This window comes from Syngnathoides biaculeatus, chromosome 23, assembly GCF_019802595.1.
Source record: "Syngnathoides biaculeatus isolate LvHL_M chromosome 23, ASM1980259v1, whole genome shotgun sequence".
In the NCBI taxonomy this organism is placed as follows: Eukaryota; Metazoa; Chordata; class Actinopteri; order Syngnathiformes; family Syngnathidae; genus Syngnathoides; species Syngnathoides biaculeatus.
In genome coordinates this window covers 8,592,246-8,613,410 of record NC_084662.1, presented here as the reverse complement: position 1 = coordinate 8,613,410, position 21,165 = coordinate 8,592,246, and the positions used below count along the sequence as shown (strand labels likewise).

Here is a 21,165-nt window from a genome sequence, read left to right as displayed (position 1 = left end):
GGAAGGACATTAGCAATTGGCACCATGAAGTTGGCTTGTCTGCCCCCCCCCCCCCAAAAAAAAATAAGAGGACAAAATATTAAATATTTTGTGTTTCGTAGTCACATTTTCCGTGTTCGCAGGTTTTATGGCGAGCAAATACAATTGTTTGTTTGACTGTTAAGTACAATTTTTCTGATGGCGATACACATCCATCCATTAAGTTCCAGCTGCTTATCCTCACAAGTGTGAGACGAGTGCAGGAGCCTATCCCGGCCATCTTCGAGCTGGACGCGGGGTACTCCCGGAACTGGATTCCAGCCAATCTGAACTATACGTTATTTTTTTCCGCCCTGCACCCTATCGAACCCTGAACGTCACAGGTAGACCTCTGCCAGCTGCGATCCACCTTGAGGAAACACGTTCGGCGGTCGAGCCCGCGTAAGCCCCCCCCCCACTAAACTCCGGCAAACCCGCTAATGACATTCGATGACGTGCCGCGCTGCGTAAGCCACACTGCGGCGCTTCATCACGCCGCTTGTCCAACTAGTTCAACTCCTAAAAGACGCGAGCGGTCAAGATGGCCGTCTCTGGACCACAAAAAAAAAAAAAAAAAGCAGAACTTCCGTCGGTTAGGACAAAAAAAACGTATACGAGAAGTAAATTAATGTGTGGTTGCGTTTCTTGTATTGTCTGCGTGCACGTTGATACGTTTTTGACTTCAAACTTTTGCGTGTGTGTATTTGTCAAATGAAAACAGATTCCCCGAGCGAAACGGGGGAATCTGAGCAAATCTTTTTCGCACCAGGATCGATTACTGACTCAATAAAAAAAAAAATTGCACGTACGGAGGGGGACGACTCCCACGCACACATTTTTTGTCCCTGCATGCCAAAATAAAGCGTTTAATAATCCCCTGCTAAAAGTGTCCCAAACATATTCTGATATAATTCAGTGCACGGTCCAAGAAAAATGTCGTCTATCCGAGGGAGAAGGCCTCACTCCAACTGCACGAAGGAGCTGCAGCGCCATCTGCGGGACGCCCGCCCTCATCTCGTTAAATCTCGCGAGGTGGCGCTGTTTCTCCACGTCGCCTTTCTTGCGGACTTTTTCCCCCTCACTGGAGCTGATTTTCATGCACGACTGTGTCGGATAAATAGAAGTACAGAATAGAGTACTGAAATGTACTTAAGTACTTTTTTTTTTTTTTTTTACTATCAATTATGTACAAACTGTTTTGATAACAAAATGCACACAAAATAGTTTACATTTTTAACTCGGGCAGAACGATATTTTGCAATAGCTATGCAAACATTGCAGAGTGAACAGACAAAAAAAAATCTCAACTATTTATTCATAACTGAAAAATACTACACATCTACTGTATGTTTTTCACATAACTGTAGAAATATTTTTTGGTATATTCATGTTTTTTAATGCCAGATATTTGGAGATTTTCGGCCTGGGACAAGACAATAGTTCTCTGAAATAAGAGAACACCTTAAGTCATGTCATTATGCAAGCCGCTTATCCTCACGAGGGTTGCGGGAAAGCCGGAGCCTATCCCAGCTAGCTTCGGACGAAAGGCGGACTACACCCTGAACCGGTCGCCAGTCAGTCGCAGGGCAGATGAGCGGGAATCGATCCCACGCTGCCCACACCAAAGGCTGGCGTGTGTTCCACTACCCTATTAAGTGACAAACTTTTTTGTTATTGCTGAAGTATGGGGTAAAAATGTTTTCGCTGGACACCGTTGTCCTCACAGTTCTGAGGTCCCGGGTCTTAGTCTTTGTTTTGTCGCCCCGCAACGATTGTCCAGAAGCTCGGAAAAGAAACAAAATAGCCGCCGCCGTGTACTGTGTATTATCTCGCTTCACTTTCAGACGTGGCTGTGGTCATTTTCAAGATGGTTGCCGTTGTCTCACGCCGCAACAATTTTGCCTTTTGGGCCTCGCAGCGTCGAGTCGGAGTGCATTATCGAAACCATTTATCAGGCCGCATTCTTCGCTCTCCTATCGTAAATAATTGCGTCGTGTTTGTAATCACAGCTTTTTCCTGTTTAGAGCCGCACGGATGACACGCTCGAACTCGGCATGGCGAGGGATGCGCGCGTTTCTACGGCAGATGGGCGACGTTTGGCGACGTTAGCGCTCGTACGTGCTCGACGCTGCACTAATTACTAATTAGGTCAACATGTTTGGTCCACAAGACAAAACAAGACAGCGTTTTTGTAGCGCGACAGCATTCCTTCCACATTTGGGGAAGGTCAACCATGGGAATTTAATAATGCAGATTGAGATCAGCAGCTGTGTATTTTTGTTTATTTTTTTTTTTTTTTTCATTTTCCAACACCAGCTCAAGAGATTGCATCCAATGGTTCAAATTATGGTGCCTTTGGCATCCTTTTTTTTGTTTTGGTTTTTTGTCATCTCATCAGCTATTAGAGAGATGCCTTTGATGTAAATTGTTAGCGTGCCAATGGCATTTTTTCATTGTGAGCATGAAGCCTGTCTTCAGCCAGCTGCTTGGTTGTTTTTCCGATTAAAGATTTTCATCGGCAATTACGAATTTTCATGGGTCCTGACATTTTGGCGAGTCACATGACCTGATTTCACAGATGTGATATAACAGGCGTGCAAACAAAGGCTCGATTACGACAGGACACAATTATGGCCAGAGCTGATTTCTCGGATTTATCCTCATCTGATGAAGAAATAGCAGTATCTCTTGATCGGGTAGATGAAGGAATATTTCCATACAGATTTGAACCTGTGGCTGTAAATAATGTAGAATTTTCAGATGGTTCTTCAGAGGGGAATGACGGGGAGTCTGACGAGCGAGCTCCGGCGGCGGGCCGCAAGCTAGCTCCGGCGGCGGGCCGCAAGCTAGCTCCGGCGGCCTCGAAGAACCATCCGAATATTCAACATCATTTACAGACACAGGTTCAAATCTGTATGGAAATATTCCTCCGTCTTCTCGATCAACCGATTCTGCTATTTCTTCATCGAATGAGGATAAATCCGAGAAATCAGCACTGGCCATAATTGTGTCCCGTCGTAATCGAGCCTTTGTTTGCGCGACTATTACGTCACATCCTCGCACGTAAGGTCATGTGACTCGCCAAAATGGCAGGACCCATGAAAATCCGTAATTCCCGATGAAAATCTTCTCAAAACTCCATTAAATGAGAGAGGATTAACATCACATTTTCAAGATACACTACATGTGACATGAGTTTTTGGATACATTGTTAATCCAAACCACCGGAATTGCCCTTTAAATACAAAAAAAAAAAAGTGTATTTCTCTTGCTTTTTGTTTAGTTTGACAGTAAACTTCAGCTTGGCGTGGCATTAAACAGGTTGAAGTCTCCCTTTAGGTCAATTGTTCCGTCGTTCGTGTCTCAAGGCGTCTGTTATCTTATCTCTAGATACTTTTTCTCTATTTAATCAAAAATACAGAGCCCCAAAATGAGTCCCGAACAGGAAATATGATGGGAAAACCCCTGGCTGTGTACTTAGCCTTTCATGCAGCTGGAAGGAGAAGAATTAGAGCGCTTCGTCCACGTCGGCCAAAGTGTATCCCTCCCGCTGTCTCTCATGATAGTGATGAATTTTTCTGCTCGGTTCCCAAACATAATTCTTCTTACTCACATCATTCTGGATGTCAGTCAAAAGAAATAGCGTGACCCGAGATAGACGGGGGTAAATATCGCCATAAACCGTAAAGTGGAGCGCGTACACGGCTTTGAATCGTCGGTCGGAGCCCCCGAAACGCCTGCGACAACACGGCTGCTTTCGCCTTGACCAACTTCAACATGTCGAGGCACGTCCTCGTCTTGTCGAGTGTTAAACGCGGCGGTCCGCGATACACGACCCCGCGAAGCGAACGCTCGGACTGCACGTCTGCGTTGGCCGTAAACATAACGAATGGACCACACACGCGCTTACGTTAATCGGACCTACAGCAGCCAAAGACACACAAACAACAGTTCTGCCGTGGGGAGAAATTCATAACAAATCGTCTTCTGACTGATGGAGGGACAAAATGATATTTGTAAACGATGTACTCGAAAACATATTTAACATGACGCTGCATAGAAAGCTAATTATTTCATCATCTGGGTTTCGTTCCAGAATCACCGGCAGTAGGTGAAAATCTGCGACATTATTTTTCAAATAAGAGGACGAATTGTGTTTGCTTCAAAGCTCATAGTTGACGTTTACGGTCAAACTAACACACCAAATAAAATAGAATTAAACACTGTACATTCCAAAACTAAAATCTTCAATCGTATGCAATAATTTGGTCAGAAAAAAGTCTGCTAGCCTAATGCTAACGTGTAGCATGAAACACGACAGCCGATGCTAATGGAAATTAGCATGGATGTTACGCGATTTATAATCAAACAACTGACATTGCATACAAACATGCAGCAATCCTCACAAATCTAAATTCGTTCGGCTCCGTGGTGACGAGAACTATTGGTTCCACGTTTAAAAAATACATAAATATTGCTTAAAAATAGAGTGAACAAATAAAAGGGATAGAGTGAGAGGTACTGGTTTATACGCATTTTTAAAAACAAGGTCGCGGGAGTTCTACCAAAATCTCTAAGGCTCTTTTTTTAAGACATTAAGAAGTACAAGTAAATTCTTCTGGCAGTATTAAATCAATGCTGCAGTATTTCCTGACTCGGAAGGTTTTTGTCGATTAAGTGTCAAGCGGTGGCACTCTACGTGCGTTTCAGAACCCGGCACATTTTTGGTCGGCCCGACAAAACGCTGCAGGAGACGAGAAGCGCTTCGAGGACCTCGGCCAGGACGGAGGTTCGGCGCATGAGGGGAGCAGCTGACGATGTAAAAAAAAGAAAGGGGGTGAGTCACAAACACAAAGTACACACAGACTCGCTCTCGACCCTGCAGCTGTCCCACATCTTGCTGGATTGTTGATGTTGTTGTTCAATAACAACACCGCCGTCTAGACTGGGGAGCGCAACGTCAAATGTAAATGAATGAACGAACGGTGTCGATTTTCCTCCGCCAAGAGTGGGGGGGGGGGGGGTCCCCTCCGGGGACTCCAGTCCTTCAGGTCATTTTGGGGCCATCCTGAAATTTCACCCCAAAGCTCCGACATCTTTAGTTTTGTGAGAAGTATGTCCAGATAAAAAGTGTATATTTAAAGGAACAATGCAGGAGGGAGGGGCAAGGGGGAGTTATGGCCAATAAAAGTAGAAGTATTGAAGAGGCTTGATTAATTGTTGAATATTTTGTCCGATTGGCTGGCGACTAGTTCAGGGTGTGCCGCGCCTCCTGCCCGTTGGCAGCTGGGATAGGCTCCAGCATTCCCCGCGACCCTCGTGAGGATAAGCGGCTCAGAAAATGGATGGATGGATATTTTGTGGTATGCGGGCTAACTCTAGTGATTTGGGAAAATAACAGAATTAAATATTCAAAGTGTGCATAATGTTAATGTTTAATTTATTGTTTTTTTTTTTTAACAGTACTAGTATTTGTCGGGTACTGTTCAGTCGTACTTAACTTTTAAGTACAACACATTTTCACTTAGTCTTTTGTAAGTATTTATTTAGGTAAGATTTATGTATTCTTTTTATGTGTGATACGTTTTAATTTAATCACTAAGCGCCACTTTTATTTTCCGATATTTGAGTGCAATGTTGATCAATTGTTTATAATGTGATGCAGAGTTTAGCATAAATTAAGCACACATTTTAGAAATAATCATAATTTTTGGGGCCTGTACAAACAAACGTAGTATTTTATTTATTGCCGATTTTTGCAGTAGTACTTGAAGAAGAAAGTATTTATTTTACTTGTCCTTTTTTTTAAACCACGAAAATAATCCACTTTTGATTTAGTGAATTCGTTTTTCATTTTTTTAACACGTTATAATGTGATGTCAAAATAGTTTAATGCAGTTTAAAAATACAATGTAGTCGTTTTGGGTTGCGCTCGCCCTCATTGGGGTCGCAGGTCAGCTGGAGCCTGTGTGTCCTCGCTGACTTTGGAGGTTTTCAAGATTTCGTGCCTCCCCCTCAAGGACTTTGGCACCTCCCAGTGGAGGTGTGAATAACTCCTAAAAACGAAAAAGAAAAGAAAAACACTTGGATGGATATTTGATGAATGAATGAATGAATGAATGGATAGAACATTTATGGACGGCTCGATGGAGGGATGAAGTACACATCCGTTCCTCCTCTCTCTCTCTCTCTCTCTCTCTCTCTCTCATTCTTTTTCTCTTTTTCTAAAAGCAAACTGTGCGTTTCTCATTTATTCCGGTGGACGTCCGCCAAGCAAAACATTTATTCAGTGCCTTCATTAATTTGGTTTCCTGCGAGTGGAACTCTCCCGGAGAGACAACAATCAGTCCCTAGATAACATCGCGATAACCTGGAGATAAATCCCACCTAATATCATCACAAAACATAAATTAGAATAAGATATGAATCACTTGGAGAGTTGTTATTCAAGTCAAAATTCGCAGTAAACGGGAAACGGGCTTTCTGGGTGAACTTGCACCGGACCCTCGTGTGTATTTATTTTTATAATTTCTCATCTAGTCAGTGGTTATTTGAAATGGTGACGCCGATTTGTCGGGAATTCGTAAGTCGTACGTGACTGTGGAAGGGATATTTGGACACCAACGGTGGAGCAACACATCCAAACAGTTAATATCACAATAGGCATTCATTCTTAATCCTCTGCAAAGAACGGTTCATAGTAATTTATGAATTAATAATTAATTCATAAATTACTGTGGACTGACAGTCTTTGTGTAAATCGATATTGGTATTAAACTGCCCCCAGGTGGCCAGGACACGCACACCATAAGGAGTAGCCCACTGTCCACTGAAGTGAAGTAAAAAAAATGTGGCAAAAAGTATCTAAATCTATATATTCTGTTAATATTTAATTACTTTTGTGAAGTATAATTTAATTGATATATTTCTTTTAAAAAACAGTACTAAACAATACGTTTCTTTGGTTTTAACATATTCATGTCATTATTATTTTGTTTAAAATGAATGCTTTCTAGATCCAAACATTAGGACTGTAAGGAAAAAAAAACAATGAAAATATTACAAGGAATAAAATATACGTGTTGTGCAGTATAACTGTGCATAACTGTTTATTTGAGTTTAAAAGGTGTTTGGAGAGTAAAAAGTGTTTATAAAAATATGGTAGACGTTAACAGCTGTTGGAGGAACGTTAACCAGAGTCTGAGGAGGGTCGTGCAGCTTTCAAATATGGATAAATATTCCAAATAAAATGCGGTTGTTACCCCAGAGATCTGATCTATTCCAGGACCCGGAAATAAACGAGGGGCTCTGAGAGAAAAACCACACGGAATGGACTCCCAGCCCACCCGTGACCCTCATGAGAAGTTTTGAAAATCACCATAAAATGAAGTGGGCAAATCCAGCGCTTGCATCCCAGCCGGCGTCAAACCGCCAGCCACCCCCGCAAAATAGCAACACGGCCGTCTGTGCATGTGGCTCCTCCGCTGTGTCGTGTCGTTGGTCTGCGCCGGCCTCCTCGGCCTCCCACGTCGCAGGAGTGGGAAGTACACTGCAGCAGATATTTGGGAGCATTTTTCGGGCTTTGCGCTCTCGAAACCATGGAACTCCCGGGCCGGGGGGCTTTGTAGTCCGGAAACCGATCGTTTTTGTCGCATTCAGGTAGGTTTTGAACTTACTCTTGTATTCTGTTTCATGTCAGACGGGTTTTTACAAATGGTTGTTATGGGCCGATGCTGTTGATAAAGTGCTAGAAACCAGATAAGGCTTGGCTCCTAAGTGATAGTTCCAAAGTGTTTGTCTTGGCGCCATCTGCTGAAACCAAGTCAAAACTACTGGCGCTTCTCTTGCCTCTTGCTCCATTCCAGAAAACTGTGAAGTAGAAAATCTATGGGATCGATGAAAGATTATCTTTTTAAAAAGTGGCAAATAAAACGAGATTATCGTGGTTGTCGCCGGCACTTTTTGCTTCTGTGACTTTTCATCTCACCGCTTACCTTGTTTATCTTCCAGCAGTTTTTCCCCATCAGGGCCATGGGCCGTCTGGAGCTTCTTTGCCTGCTGCTCTGTGCGGCTGTCAACAATTCCAGTGCCAGCAAGTGGACCAAGCAGACCCTCCCGATACTGACGGGCCAAAACACAGAGCTTGTAAAGAAACCTTTGTTCAGAAGACCAACAGACGATCCGAAGGGAGGGGAGGCGAGGAAGCGCTGCGGTATAGAATGTCAAACGGGCCTACCGCCCTTAAACCCGAGGGAGCAAGAGCGGATTCTGGGATACGAGACGATGTATGACAATGGCACGTGCACGCGCACCGATGTCAGATTGCGAGGTTTGAACGTGACAGGACCGGCTCCGTACGTTTCGTCACCGAGGCGCAGGAAGCGTCAGGTTTACGGCGCCGACGGTCGCTTCGTCATCTCCGACTGGCGGTTCCTCACCAGCTACCCTTTCGCCACCGCCGTGCGTCTGTCCACGGGCTGCTCCGGGGTCCTGGTCTCGCCCAAACACGTGCTGACGGCGGCTAACTGCGTCCATGACGGTCGCTACTACCTGGAGAGCGCCAAAAGCCTAAAAGTAGGAGTCTTACAACTAAAGAACAAAAGAAGGGGGAGAAGGAGGAGGCAGAGGGCTGCGAAGAAAAGAAAAGATCGAAAAGGAGATTCTTTTGAGGATGGAGAGAAAAAACGAATTGATGGAGAACCAGCAAGAGACAGGAAGGCGTGGGGGTGGGAGACAGACGCCTGAAAAGGCAACCTGGCTTTCGCTGGATAAGAGTCAAACAAACACGCATCCCCCAAGGATGGATCCGTTCCGAAAACTCCAGCGCCTCCCTGGCCGCAGACTACGACTACGCCCTCCTCGAACTGAGACGAGCCGTCAAACTGAAGAAGTTCATGAAAGTCGGCGTGGGGCCCGGCACCTTCCTCCCGCCCCGCATCCATTTCTCAGGCTACGACCACGACAAAAGCTCGCCGGCTAACCTCGGAGGCGAGAAGGTGGTCTACCGCTTTTGCTCGGTGGAGGAGGAGTCCGACGATTTGCTGTACCAGCGTTGCGATGCCCGGCCGGGAGCCACCGGGGCAGGGGTTTACGTCCGTCTGAGACAAGAGGATGGAGGGCAGGGGGGGGAAGGGAAGTGGCAGCGGAGAGTGATCGCGGTGTTCTCGGGTCATCGGTGGGTGGAAGTCGGGGAGGGTCAGGAGAGAGACTTTAACGTGGCGGTGAGGATCACTCCTGCCAAATATGCGCAAATTTGCCACTGGATCCGCGGTGACCCCAACCACTGCAAGACTCTTTGAACTACATTTGAACTTTCCAACTTCTGTGTTCTGCGGTCCTGCGCAAAAGTCTTCCGCCACTAAGGGTGCTTTCAGTTTGCTTTTGTCTGGTAAAAACAAAACAAGAAGCAATTGCAACCATGTCAGCTTGCTACTTTGTCTTAAGGTGTCGCCATTTGCAGACCGACTCGCATTAGTTCGGGTGTTCTCGGGGTCACCAGTACGTGGAAGTTACCGAGCTTAGCTGCTTGAATTTTGTGGTGAGGATCTGTCCTACAAAATCTTTACACATCTGGACACTGGCTCCCCAAAGACCCCAGTCAAGGAACTACACAGCAACGTTTTGGGAGGACTCGAGCGGCATGCAGAAGCAAGTGACTTATGAACCAATTTCAAGACTGGTTTTGTGTAACGCTTGCAACCAACGAAGAACAAACGGCCCCTCTTAACAGTTCAAATGATGATTGGATATATTCCGTGGGGCATTTCCGTACGCACCGATGACAATTTCTCTGCATGTTTGGTACTGATGAGGCGCAAGTCATCAGTTGCTTTGTCGTTAGCGTTTTTTTTTTAGATTTTATGGCGGTGTGCAGCAGTTTGAAACATATTCTAGCGACACCAACAAGAGTTTGACCATTAAGAATTTAGAAAAATCGTAAAGTTGTGTGACGAGTTTTAGGACTGGGGAACAAAGGTCGCTGTTATAAGAGGACCCTTAGATTAACGACAATGAATGCTATTTTCCTAAGACTCCACAGAGACATTATGTTCCGAAACGTGATGTTAAACTCTGGAACATTCTGGTCTATGTTGAACACGCAGTCCAACAACTGGGCTAAATCCCATTTCAAAGATGGCTGCGCCGGAATCATTACATATAGTATAAATGCCGCAGATTGTATTGCCGCCTTCCAACTTTAAATCACTCTCCTGTAAAATTACACAAAAAATGAGGGGTACATCTCAGTAGCTCAAGTGCACGGATATGTGGTTCTACTGGGCTGGTCTTGGTACCTACAAATGGTTTATGGTTTAGAGAGCGAGAATGAACGGGGATAAGTGAAGAGCCGTGAGGGTCAGTTGGGTGATTTGTATTTTATTGCATCTCAGAGGAGGACTCACATGCAGGTTAAGGAGGAGGAAGAGGAGGAGGAGGAGGAAGAGGCGGGGGAGGACCGGGCAGAACAGCTCCGTCCGTTTTCAAGCCCACCTCCGCAAAAAACAGAAACAGCCTTCATGGGAATACTGAGCAAAACAATCCATCTGCGTCGTCTTTGTATGTAAACGTCACCGCCGCCTTTTATTTTCTCAACATGTAATTGCCACAACGGATTAAGATACAGCACTTTTCAAAATAAACAGCACAGAGAAACATCCAGCGTATACGCGAGTGCTTTGCAGCGGTGAGCAAAACGGACCGGACGCCTTCCGATCCATCTTTACGATTTCATTCCTGTGAGCTCCACACCAGCAGAGGGCGCCACGTCAAACAGCCGGCATCGCTTTTATAGTCATAAATGGATGGGTTTTGTTCATTTCTTTTTTTTTCTTTTCTTTTTTTTACACGTACATGCTCTCCCTCTAAGATATGTAACTAAAATATATGTTTTTTTTTTACTACAAAATAAATTAAAGTATAATTTATCAGCAAACTAGTCTAAAATGCATAAGTAAATTCGAGCACAAACGTGTGCCCGTTTTTTAGTTAACAAAAAGTAAAAATAAAACAGTAGATAAGGTCGTATTTGCATGTTTTCCGTGACCAATCGGGGGCGGGGGAGGCTCAGCGTCGACGTACTGTACCGTACGTACAACCATGACACACGTAGCTGGGGTGACGAATGGGTTAGCTCAGTATTAGTTGGGATGACGAAGGAGTATTTGGGGGGGGGGGGGGGGGGGGGGGATGGCGATCGAAGTTACACACACCAAAAACACAGTCCACATCGAACAAAACAGTCCATGTCTGCGAGATGCGCAAAGAAACCACCGGAGCATTCCGTTCAAGTCAGCTTTGTCCGGAATGAATCAGAATATGCATTCATTGTTTTTTTTTTTTGTTTGTTTTGTTTTTTTTTTGTTTGTTTTTCCCCACCGTTGTATAGTAAGTAAAGTTTAACACTGATTTACACGCACACCCACACACATAAAACAGAGTGTTTTGTATCTAGGGTTCACATTCACAGTTGTGCTACAACAGTACATAACGGGGCGGGGGGAAAAGGGGGCGGCGGAGGGGGAGGGGCGTTGAGCTGAGGGAGGCAGCTGGGGAAGTGCAGACATCCATAGAGCGCCACACCTGCAATGTCAGAAAGGCCAAAGGTCAAGCAGCGCGATCGACGACAAAATGAATCAGCGAACGGCGGGGTACCTTCTGAAGGGCCGCCGTGTCGGCCTACATGAAGTCCTTGATGTTCAGGTCATCCAGAGCGTTCCTGGGCGGGGGTGGTTTTCTGGGGCTCTGGGTCATCCCGGGAGACATCTGCACACACACACGCGAACGCAAGCGCCGCTCACTACGCCGGCAATGCCGTCGAGCGGACTCGGTGCGGACAAATAACGGAGCTGCGTTACCGGGGCGCCGGTGGCAGGGAAGCCCGGCCTAACCGAGGGCATCAGGGGAGCTCCAATTGCCGGTGCCCCCGCCTTCTCGACGAGACACACAAAACGGGACACGCTGAGACTCGGCTGCGACATTTCAACTCGGGCTGTGTGCTTGGAATCGTTCGCTCATTTCCTAATCGCCAAACGGACCTCATTTGATACCTCACAAAAATAGTGACGCAAGAAATAAAACGATGTGCTGACACAGCACTTTTAATTGTCAGGAATGAAAGTGGATGCACTTAACTTCGTAATTTCCGGCCTATAAGCGGTGACTTTTTTTCACACTCTTTCAACTCTGCGGTTTATGCGGTGATACGGCTGATTTGGGCATTTTGTGAGTGAGACCGGTGGAATGCATGTGCCGAGGAAGTGCCTTTTACCGGCACGGCCCTGTTACTGCCATGTCTCAGTGATTTTTACCGTTTTTTTTTTTTTTTTTTTTTTTAACTGGCCCTGTTAGCGCGGCGCTAACGTTAGCGTTAAACTCTCTGTGTGCCATCTTTTTTTGTAAATATGTCATGTTTCAATGTGGCTTTTACGCAGCTGCGGCGTATGTATGTACCAAATGGTATTTCCTTTACAAATCTACTGGGTGAGGCTTATAACCGGGTGCGCTCCGCAGGCCGGGAATTACGGTAGTTCCTTCTGCACCGAAGCGCGACAATGTTCAATTTTTAACAAAACAAAGGGCATCCTCAAATGTAACGGAGCAAACTATTTTCACTCTATTTTCAACGCTTTCAATTAAATTAATGATGCTCAAAAGTAAAAGTCGACGTGGTAAAATAGAAAATGGCGAACATTCCAAACTTATCCGCTACAGAGTCACGTCCGACACAGCCTGACTGCCCGTGACAACAAAAAGGGAGTTGAGGGGAGTCGGCGTCCGGTAATGTCCGCATTTATTATTATTATAATTTTTTTTTTAGGGCCATTACTGGACTGGACTAGTTGCTCTTACCATGCCGTAGCCTGGGTGAATCCCCATAAATGGAGGGACACCCGTGGGGGCTGGCTAAAGGTGAAGATGGGAGGGAGAGGAGGCGGAGTTGGGGTCACTACATGTAAGACAAAAACAGTGCAAGACGCATGGCGACGAAAAGTGACACACAACACAACACAATTCCCAACAGTTAGCACGTGTTAGCATCCTTACTAGCATTAGCTTCCTAGTAAAGTCAGGGCTTGTTTGTGTATGGACAGCTGTTTGGGCAATTATTCCACATCCAATTTAGCTTCCAAGTACGTTTGGTCTCACTTTTAAAAATAACATTATTTCAATTATAAAAGGAAAATTGCACCTAAATGAAAGTTTTACAGATTCACTGCAAATATGTTGTAATCAAAGTTAAATACAACTGAAGGGCAATGATTCTTGCGCATACCACTAGAGGGAGCGTGCGCACAACACTGAGAATCACAAGTGACGTCAGAATACTCCGCGGGCAACTACACGTAGTTAGTGCCTCACTAGTAACATGTACTAGTATACCAAAGTTGTCCTACAATTGAGCTTGGCACTTAACTGCGACATGAAATTCAAGCTAATGTTTCAAGGGAAATAATTGCTCAAACAGCATTCCATAAACTTGCAGGTGAGCACTTTTAAACTACCGATACATAAATCTGTTAAAACTGAAATAGCATTTCAATAACAAACAAAAAAGTTATTTTTTTTTTTTTTTTTTTTAGAACTTAAGACAAGCTAGCTCTCATTTGACATTTCATCACTGCCCATCAGCTCAATCATCGATTTTCGTCTTTTCTGGCTGCTTCTCCTCAGCGGGCCGCGGAGACCCGGGCGGAGGCCTCGCCGTGCGCCGCCTCACCATGCTCAACACGTAAGGCACAGACAACATTTACCATGGGGGCACCCCAACTGGGGGGAGCTACCTGAGGGGCCGCTGGCGATCCCATCGTCAAATCTGAGTCACAAAGAGAAGCCGCAATGAGATCATGCAAAATGACTTCCTGTTTAACCCGTTCATGCGTTGTACCGCGGCGCCTGGCGATACAAGATGGCCACGTTCCGCGGGGTCCACATCACAACATCAGCGAAACGGGTATGACTAAAAACAAATAAGGACTACTTACTACTCGCCATGTTAGCCATGGAGGTGTCAACATCGCCCGCCTGCGGGGTCAGGGTGGGCTTCATGACGTCCCCTAGGCCGTCAAACGCTACGGGAAGGTGGGGGGGGGGGGTCAGAGGGACACGTTAGAAGGTTGGGCAGCAGGCAGGACTACGCTATGGGATGGGTCTCGTGTTGCCACGACGACAGAGGGAGGGGGCGCTTCCACCTGTTTAAATGGGGTGTGGATTCTTACAGCTGACGAAACAAATGGAATGTACCATCTCAAAGACAGTGGAATAATACATCACAGACACAAACATGAATTGTAATATACGAATTTAAAAACGTAATTGAAAAGTGTTATCCAATCTGTTGAATATATCTGAGGGAATATGAGTCTCGCTTTTTCAAGTTAACCCCTGAAATTTGCAATCTGTAATTATGTTTGCCACGGGAACATGTATAGGCGAAATGGAGTGAAATTAAAATATTGCAACGGGTTCAACTTTTTCAAGTGTATATTTGAAATATGAGGCATCATATCCTCATAACAATGGAGGAGGAGCACGGCTGCATTGGTGCCGTCAAGGGGGCACTCGAGCGGAAGATCGGTGGAATGTATGTGCCGAGGAAGTGACTTTTACCAGTACGGCCCTGTTAGCGCTGCGCTAGCGTGTTACTGCCATGTCTCAGTGATTTTTATCGGTATGTTTTTTTTTTAACCGGCCCTGTTAGCGCGGCGCTAGCGTTAGCCGTCTTTAAGTCATTCTTAAAAAGAGAAACTTTACCAAGTTAATCACATTGGCAGGATTTATACAGTTTTTTTTGAAAAATTAAATGTTTAATCCTGTGTGTGTGTGTTTCTGAATGTGTAACTGTGTTGCAGGGACGCGAGTGCAACTCTCGCACCGCAATGCAGCACTTCAACGGCGTGCGTTAAAAGAAGCGAGGGGAGGTTGGGGGGGGGGGGGGGGGGTCAGAGGGAAACTCACCGGGTCAAATGGCAGGAAGCGAGCGAGCAATGAGGAGGGAGAAAGAGAAAGCAGTGAAGACAACAAAATGAGAGCCGGCGAGGGAGAGCCAAAAGTAAGAAAAACACAAAGATGCCTCCGTCCACGACGACGGAACATCAGCGGCGACAGAGCGAGAGAAAAGGTCGAGCCTCCAAGATTCACACTTTTAGGCATGTTGTGTTGCAAATGAGCTGATGACGCTGACTTGAGTGAATTCGTTCTGAGTTGGGATTCGAGGCAGGATTTTGCACACAAATGCAGCGTAAGTCTCCAGGTGGGTGATGACGCTAAATGCCCCATACAGTACAGCGAGTTATCCATCCATCCATTATTTGCTGCTTATCCTCACGAGGGTCGCGGGGAGGGCTGGAGCCTATCCTAGCCGTCAACGGGCAGGAGGCGGGGTACACCCTGAACTGGTCGCCAGCCAATCGCAGGGCACATGGAGACATACAACAGTCGCACTCACAATCACACCTTGGGGCAATTTAGAGTGTCAAAACAATCTTGCGTGTTTTTGGGATGTGGGAGGAAAACCGGAGTGCCCGGAGAAAACCCACACAGGCAACGGGGAGAACATGCAAACTCCACACATGCGGGGCCAGGATTGAACCCGGGTCCTCAGAACTGTGAGGCCAAGGCTTTACCAGCTCATCCACCGTGCTGCGCAGTAAGTTATTTTTATTTTATTTTATTTTTTCATTAAAACGGTGTCAAATAATTTTAGTCCTCAAAACTAAGCTCAGGCTGAACTAGTAAGAATTTGACTTTTTGAATATTTTCATCAATAACTAACCTATTTCATTTAGTTCATTTTACAGAAAATATAAACCCTAACCCCAAACACTGTGATTGATAGATAGATAGATAGATAGATAGATAGATAGATAGATAGATAGATAGATAGATAGATAGATAGATAGATAGATAGATAGATAGATAGATAGATAGATAGATAGATAGATAGATAGATAGATAGATAGATAGATAGATAGATAGATAGATAGATAGATAGATAGATAGATAGTGTGCTACAACTGTACAGATATATGTATGTATCTAGTATCCTGTACTAATGCTAATATGTTTTAATAATAGTAGTAGTACTGTGTATTAGTGGCAGCATTCTAACATGCAGTATGCAAATACTGATGTATGTATAATAATATAATTTGAGCATTAATTGTATCCAATTGATCCGACTTTCCATCTCCAATCCGTCCCGTGAAGGCAAAACGAGACGCAGCGCATCCGGCCGTTCATTTACCTGACATGAGTTCTGCCCCGGGGGCGGGGGCGGAGGCGGGGGCCGCGGCAGCGGCGGCCGGGGCGTCTCCCCCTCCCGTGGACTCTGTCGGGTCGGCCGAACAGAGCCAGGAAAACGCCGCGATGTCCATCGCAGCATTAAGTAAGAAGAAAGGGAGGGGAAGGGAGCGCAAGGGGGGGGGTGAGACAGTCAGCCTGGACGCTTCACACTGCTGATCCCAAAAAGAAAAATGATGAGAGTTAGACAGGCCATTCGAAATGATGATGAGCACTAATTGCTGTACGACAGATCAACATCCAACACACCAATAACCGATAACTGCAAAAATGAGTCGCCATTTGCTATTTGGAAATATACCCTTCACCTGTCGTCCGTTATTTACTGGAAAAACTCAACTTTTCTGCGCAGTCCAAAGCCCTGTCTTGTAATACAAAAGTACGGCTTTGGCGCATCTCGGTGTCAAGGAACTACCGTATTTTCCGCATTATAAGGCGCACCTAAAAGCCTTTAATTTTCTCAAAAGCCGGCGGTGCGCCTTATAATCTGGTGCGTCTTATATATGGATCAATATTGAGCCTTTAATGCAACTCCGTCTAATGGATGCATAACGTAACCCCATCGTCTACAGTAGTGGCTGTTCTATGCGCCTTATAATGCAGTGCACCTTATAATCCAGTGCGCTTTATACATGAAAAAAATTCCGCAAATAGGCCATTCATTGAAGCTTATAGTGTGGTGTGCCTTATAGTGAGGAAAATGCAGTATGTTGTCGGAAAGCCGAAAGTGTTTTGTATTTTTTTTTTTTCAACATGTCAACCGGCAAGTTGGACTTGGCATAGTAAAGTCCTGTGACAACCCGGGAAGATGAATTCCAGCTATCAGACGTTTTACATATTTTCACAGCTCAAGCAAACATTTAGTTATGTTTAAGTAGCATCCATTTTTCCAGCTCGTTTCTCGATTGAAAGTCGAGCGGGGTGCGGTTTCAGTCTCAATTTTAAAAAGTTGCCCATTTTTTTTTAAATCATTCAAAGTTGGCAGGGTTGCTAACAACACTCTTGTCAGTTGTATGTCAAATTTAAAACACATTATTTCACTTCATAGGCACTTTTAATGTAAAAAGATGAAAAATCCAAACCAAAAACAACCGCGAAAAACCTCGTAATTAAGGTTCCACGAAAAAGTAGGGGAAACTATTTTTAAAATGACTTTAGCATCACACTCCGTAACTTTGAGAGGTTTTGGACCGCCACCGTGTGAAGCTACCCACCACAGAACAGGCTCACGATGTCCCTGCTGTCACTTTTAGGCGGGGGTGCGGCGGAATGGACGAATGGGATGGATGAGGAGTTGAATAAATCCGCTGGCGGGAGGAAGGGGTTAATGGAATTCCTTTGACATGATCTCCGATGCACACGAGCGGTATGTTTTCCTCAAATAGTGGCCTGTGGTTCACGTTTCAGCCGAGAAGCTAACTACGCACGAGTAACAATTCGGTGTCCCTCAAAGAAGTCGACACACCCTCAAATAAATAAATGAAATTAATCCGCTCGGCCACTATTTGAGGGTTTACAAATTTAGCGTGCAAAACGTGCTCAAAAATGCTAAGGAGGAAAGCGTGGTTCAGCGACACCCCCCCCCCCCCCCCTTTGAAAGTGTAATTTTCTCTTTTCGAGGCAGGAAGTGAAAGCACACCAGAGGGGACAGCACGTGCGCGAAACGAGGCGGTACCTGAACGCAACGGGTCAACTGCGGGCGTGGCATCTTCTTGGGTGTCTGGCGTCGACGCAAAGAATGCTACAAACACGGCCAAAATGCTCAAACATGACAGCAGGCAAGTAGAGTCCGAGTTCTTGCACACATGTCAGGAAGTTCAGGCAGTCGCTAAGCGGGGGACGTACTATGACCTAATCCACTTGTTTATCACGTTGCAAGTGTAAAAATCATAAATAATCTACAAAAATGCAATACAACACCATGCACGTCGTCTGATGGGAGCAGATCCCTCGAGACTTTTTTTTTTAGCGAGTCAAATTCGGCTGGAAGAAGTTTTACCGTGACCAACTAATCAGAGGACTGAAGAATTCTGAGATCATTGAGGGTCAGGGTTCTGACCCTGCGAGGACAAATTTCGGCCTGGCATTGGCGAATTTGATTTGCCAGGCCGCAGCTTTGTCTAATAAACAAAACAAAAAGCACCTTGTGGCAACTCTTGGCAATTACAACAATTTCAATAGGTGTCAATTACTCGGTCCCGATCTCATGGGACCAATATTAGAATTTATAAATGTCGGTCAGGTTTGGTCATGACTGCCCGCAGCTGAATTTGGGTTCGAAATGCATTTCAAGAGCAGATTTGCACACACATGCACGTGTCCAACGTTTTACCGCTGAAAAGGTCGGTCGTAGGGTCGACGTCGGGAGCTACGGGCACTGAACTTGTCGCTGTGGTGATAACGGCGCCGGATGCGGGGGTGAAGAGCGACGGCGGGGACGCGGGGCCCGCCGCAGTGCTAAAACTCGACTTCTCCACTCCGAAAAGGTCTAGACCCGCGGGCGCTGCGGCGAGGGCGCTCCCGTTTGAGGAGGCGAAGGGGTCTTGCGGGACGAGATGGCGGCGGCGTGTGGTGGAAGTGATGTTAGCCGTTAAAAGAAGAACAAACAACACAAAATGGAAGCTTGGCGTGTTTGCGCTGCGGGGGTGAAAGGTCAAATGAAGGAGTGGAAATTGCTGCACGCAAGAAAATAAGGAAGGTGGATACCGAAGAACTCAAAAATGATTGGATGAATGATGACTAAGTATTGACTCAAAAGTACGTAACGGAGCAATTATGGATTCCTGCTCCTGAACTTTGGTACGCGTAACTCGTTATTCCACCTATTCGTCACTCTGTGGGCGATTTGGAGCATCACTTCTCATCTCGATTGTATATCACAACGAGTAAGAAATCCTCTCTTGACAAGAACGAGGGAAAACAGTTTGGTTAGATAGCTGTAACGCTTTGATGCAAAACTAAGTTTGGATTCATTTCTACTATTTGACAGATTTTGTCACTCGGGATGGAAAATGAAAACGGTTCTCTCAGAGAACCGGGTCCCAGTACTTCTAGAAATTATTCGCGTGCATGCATGACAAGTCCTATAACCGAATTGTATAAAAATAAAAAGAATCGTGCAAGGCTTTGCTGCTGGTTAGGCCGCTTAAGGCGCTCCGGATGACGGGAAAAACAACAAGGCCAGAGTTTTATTTAGTCACGCCTGTCTCATCTTGTAGACTCCACGGCAACTATAAACAGATTTTCACTAATTGCAGGGGTCCATATCACTAAAAAATAGCAGTTTCACACCCAGAATTGATCTGCAATTGGAGTTATCGGGTAATCGACTTGCTTTCCCAGTCTCCTTGAACGCAGTCGAAAAGCCCCCACACGCTCCACATTGTCAGTTGTGGGCAAACAGTCAAATTCGAGAGGACACGAGTACCTTCACACCTGCAAAGTATATCCAACCGGGAACAGACGCGGCCGACCTGTTCGTATCCATTCGCCAAGCGGACGTGGAAAGACGAGTGATAAACGAGAACGGGAAGTGCATTAGTCTTCAGTCTCCGCGGCAACAAGAGAAGCACAGATGGCAGCATTGTTGCAGTGATCCGCCTGCGCCTCTTCTTTCTTCATCTTACAACACGTGAAGGACAACGGGACGCTTGGGAACCGATTGGCACTTTTGTCTTGCACAACTGGACCTATACACAATTTGGAAACTGCATTTCACCTAGCATGCGTGTCTCTGGAACGTGGGAGGAAGCGGGAGTACCCGGGGAACCCCCAAGCAAGCACAGCAAGGACATGTAAATGCAGAGAGCAAAGGCCAGAGCCGGAATTCGAACCCGCACAGTCAGGAATGTGAGGCAGATGTGCTAGTCGTAAAATAACATCGAGTATCTCACCGGCTGCGGCTCCAGCGACCGGGGCGGCGGGCGTGGCGGTGGCTCCGCCCTCAACTGCCGCAGCAGAGGCCTCGGCGGCGGGGGCGGGCGCGGCGAAGGCATCTGAGGTTTCCGCGGACAAAACCCCCCCGGTGGACCAGATCAAGATAACCCACAGAAGAGGGGGAAGAAAACGGAAGAGAAAATGAGACGCGGAAGAGAGGAAGGAAACACACGGTGGCTTCAAAGGTGGACGGACAAACGGGAGCACAGACGGGGACGCGTTCTGACGTTCCGACACGGCGAGACGGAAATCGCGCCGTACACGCTGATGCCACGGGACCAGAGTTTGATAGACGCACGGGCTTTTCTCCAACGCAGCGAAAAGCGAGTCTATCAAACGCGAGTTTCTAAGCGACGGCGTTTCAGCATTTATTCCTCATCCTTGACATCCCGCTTCAGGTCCGTGGGCGAGTACGCTCTTCATCCTCACGACGTCTCGGTACACAGAAAGAGTTTAACGCGAGCACGGCGCCAGCATTAGCGTTAAACTCTTTCTGTGTACTGAGGCTTATAACCAAGTCCGCTGACGCTAGCCCAGCGCTAACCCTAGCGCCGCATCACCGCATAAACCGCAGGGTTGAAAGCGTGTGGAAGAAAGTTGCGGCTTGTAGGCCAGAAATTACAGTAGTTGTCCTACTAGTACACTAACGTTATCCTACTAGACTGCAGAAATGTCTTAAAATAGTGGGTGAAAAAAACTAGTTGTTCTATTCATGCACTAAATTGTAAAATTAAAAATCAAGGATCTTGAGTAGATCCTCAAGCAGCATTTTGAGCATTTATTCCACATTCTTGATGTCCAGTATAAGGTCCATGGACTACTATTTTATATGGCATACTAGTTCAAACTACTAGTACAAGTCACGACATGCAAAATGTCATAAAGTAGTGAAATGCACTTGTGGAAAAAATG

General features: G+C 45.9%; 1 protein-coding gene and 1 pseudogene across 9 annotated transcripts in view; one reads left to right on the top strand and one right to left on the bottom strand.

The window, feature by feature from the left end:
- The window catches only part of LOC133496240 (inactive serine protease 35-like), a 62,320-nt pseudogene extending 52,337 nt beyond the window's left edge, over window positions 1-9,983 (top strand).
- Window positions 9,984-9,987: 4 nt separating this feature from the next.
- LOC133496237 (clathrin coat assembly protein AP180-like) overlaps window positions 9,988-21,165 on the bottom strand; it is a 28,156-nt gene continuing 16,978 nt past the window's right edge. For 2 of the 9 annotated variants that reach the window (XM_061811566.1, XM_061811561.1), the window contains 9 exons: window positions 20,211-20,312; window positions 17,532-17,624; window positions 16,262-16,345; window positions 14,001-14,087; window positions 13,800-13,831; window positions 12,868-12,921; window positions 11,874-11,945; window positions 11,671-11,781; window positions 9,988-11,598 (listed from right to left, as the gene is read on the bottom strand). In XM_061811566.1, the coding sequence (XP_061667550.1) occupies window positions 11,695-11,781; window positions 11,874-11,945; window positions 12,868-12,921; window positions 13,800-13,831; window positions 14,001-14,087; window positions 16,262-16,345; window positions 17,532-17,624; window positions 20,211-20,312 (611 nt within the window). In that variant the 3' untranslated portion in view covers window positions 9,988-11,598; window positions 11,671-11,694. Of the gene's footprint in view, window positions 11,599-11,670; window positions 12,965-13,799; window positions 13,832-14,000; window positions 14,088-16,261; window positions 16,346-16,434; window positions 16,473-17,531; window positions 17,625-20,210; window positions 20,313-21,165 lie in introns of those variants that run through there. The other 7 variants (XR_009793758.1, XR_009793760.1, XR_009793759.1 and 4 more) reach the window with 7 other exon arrangements.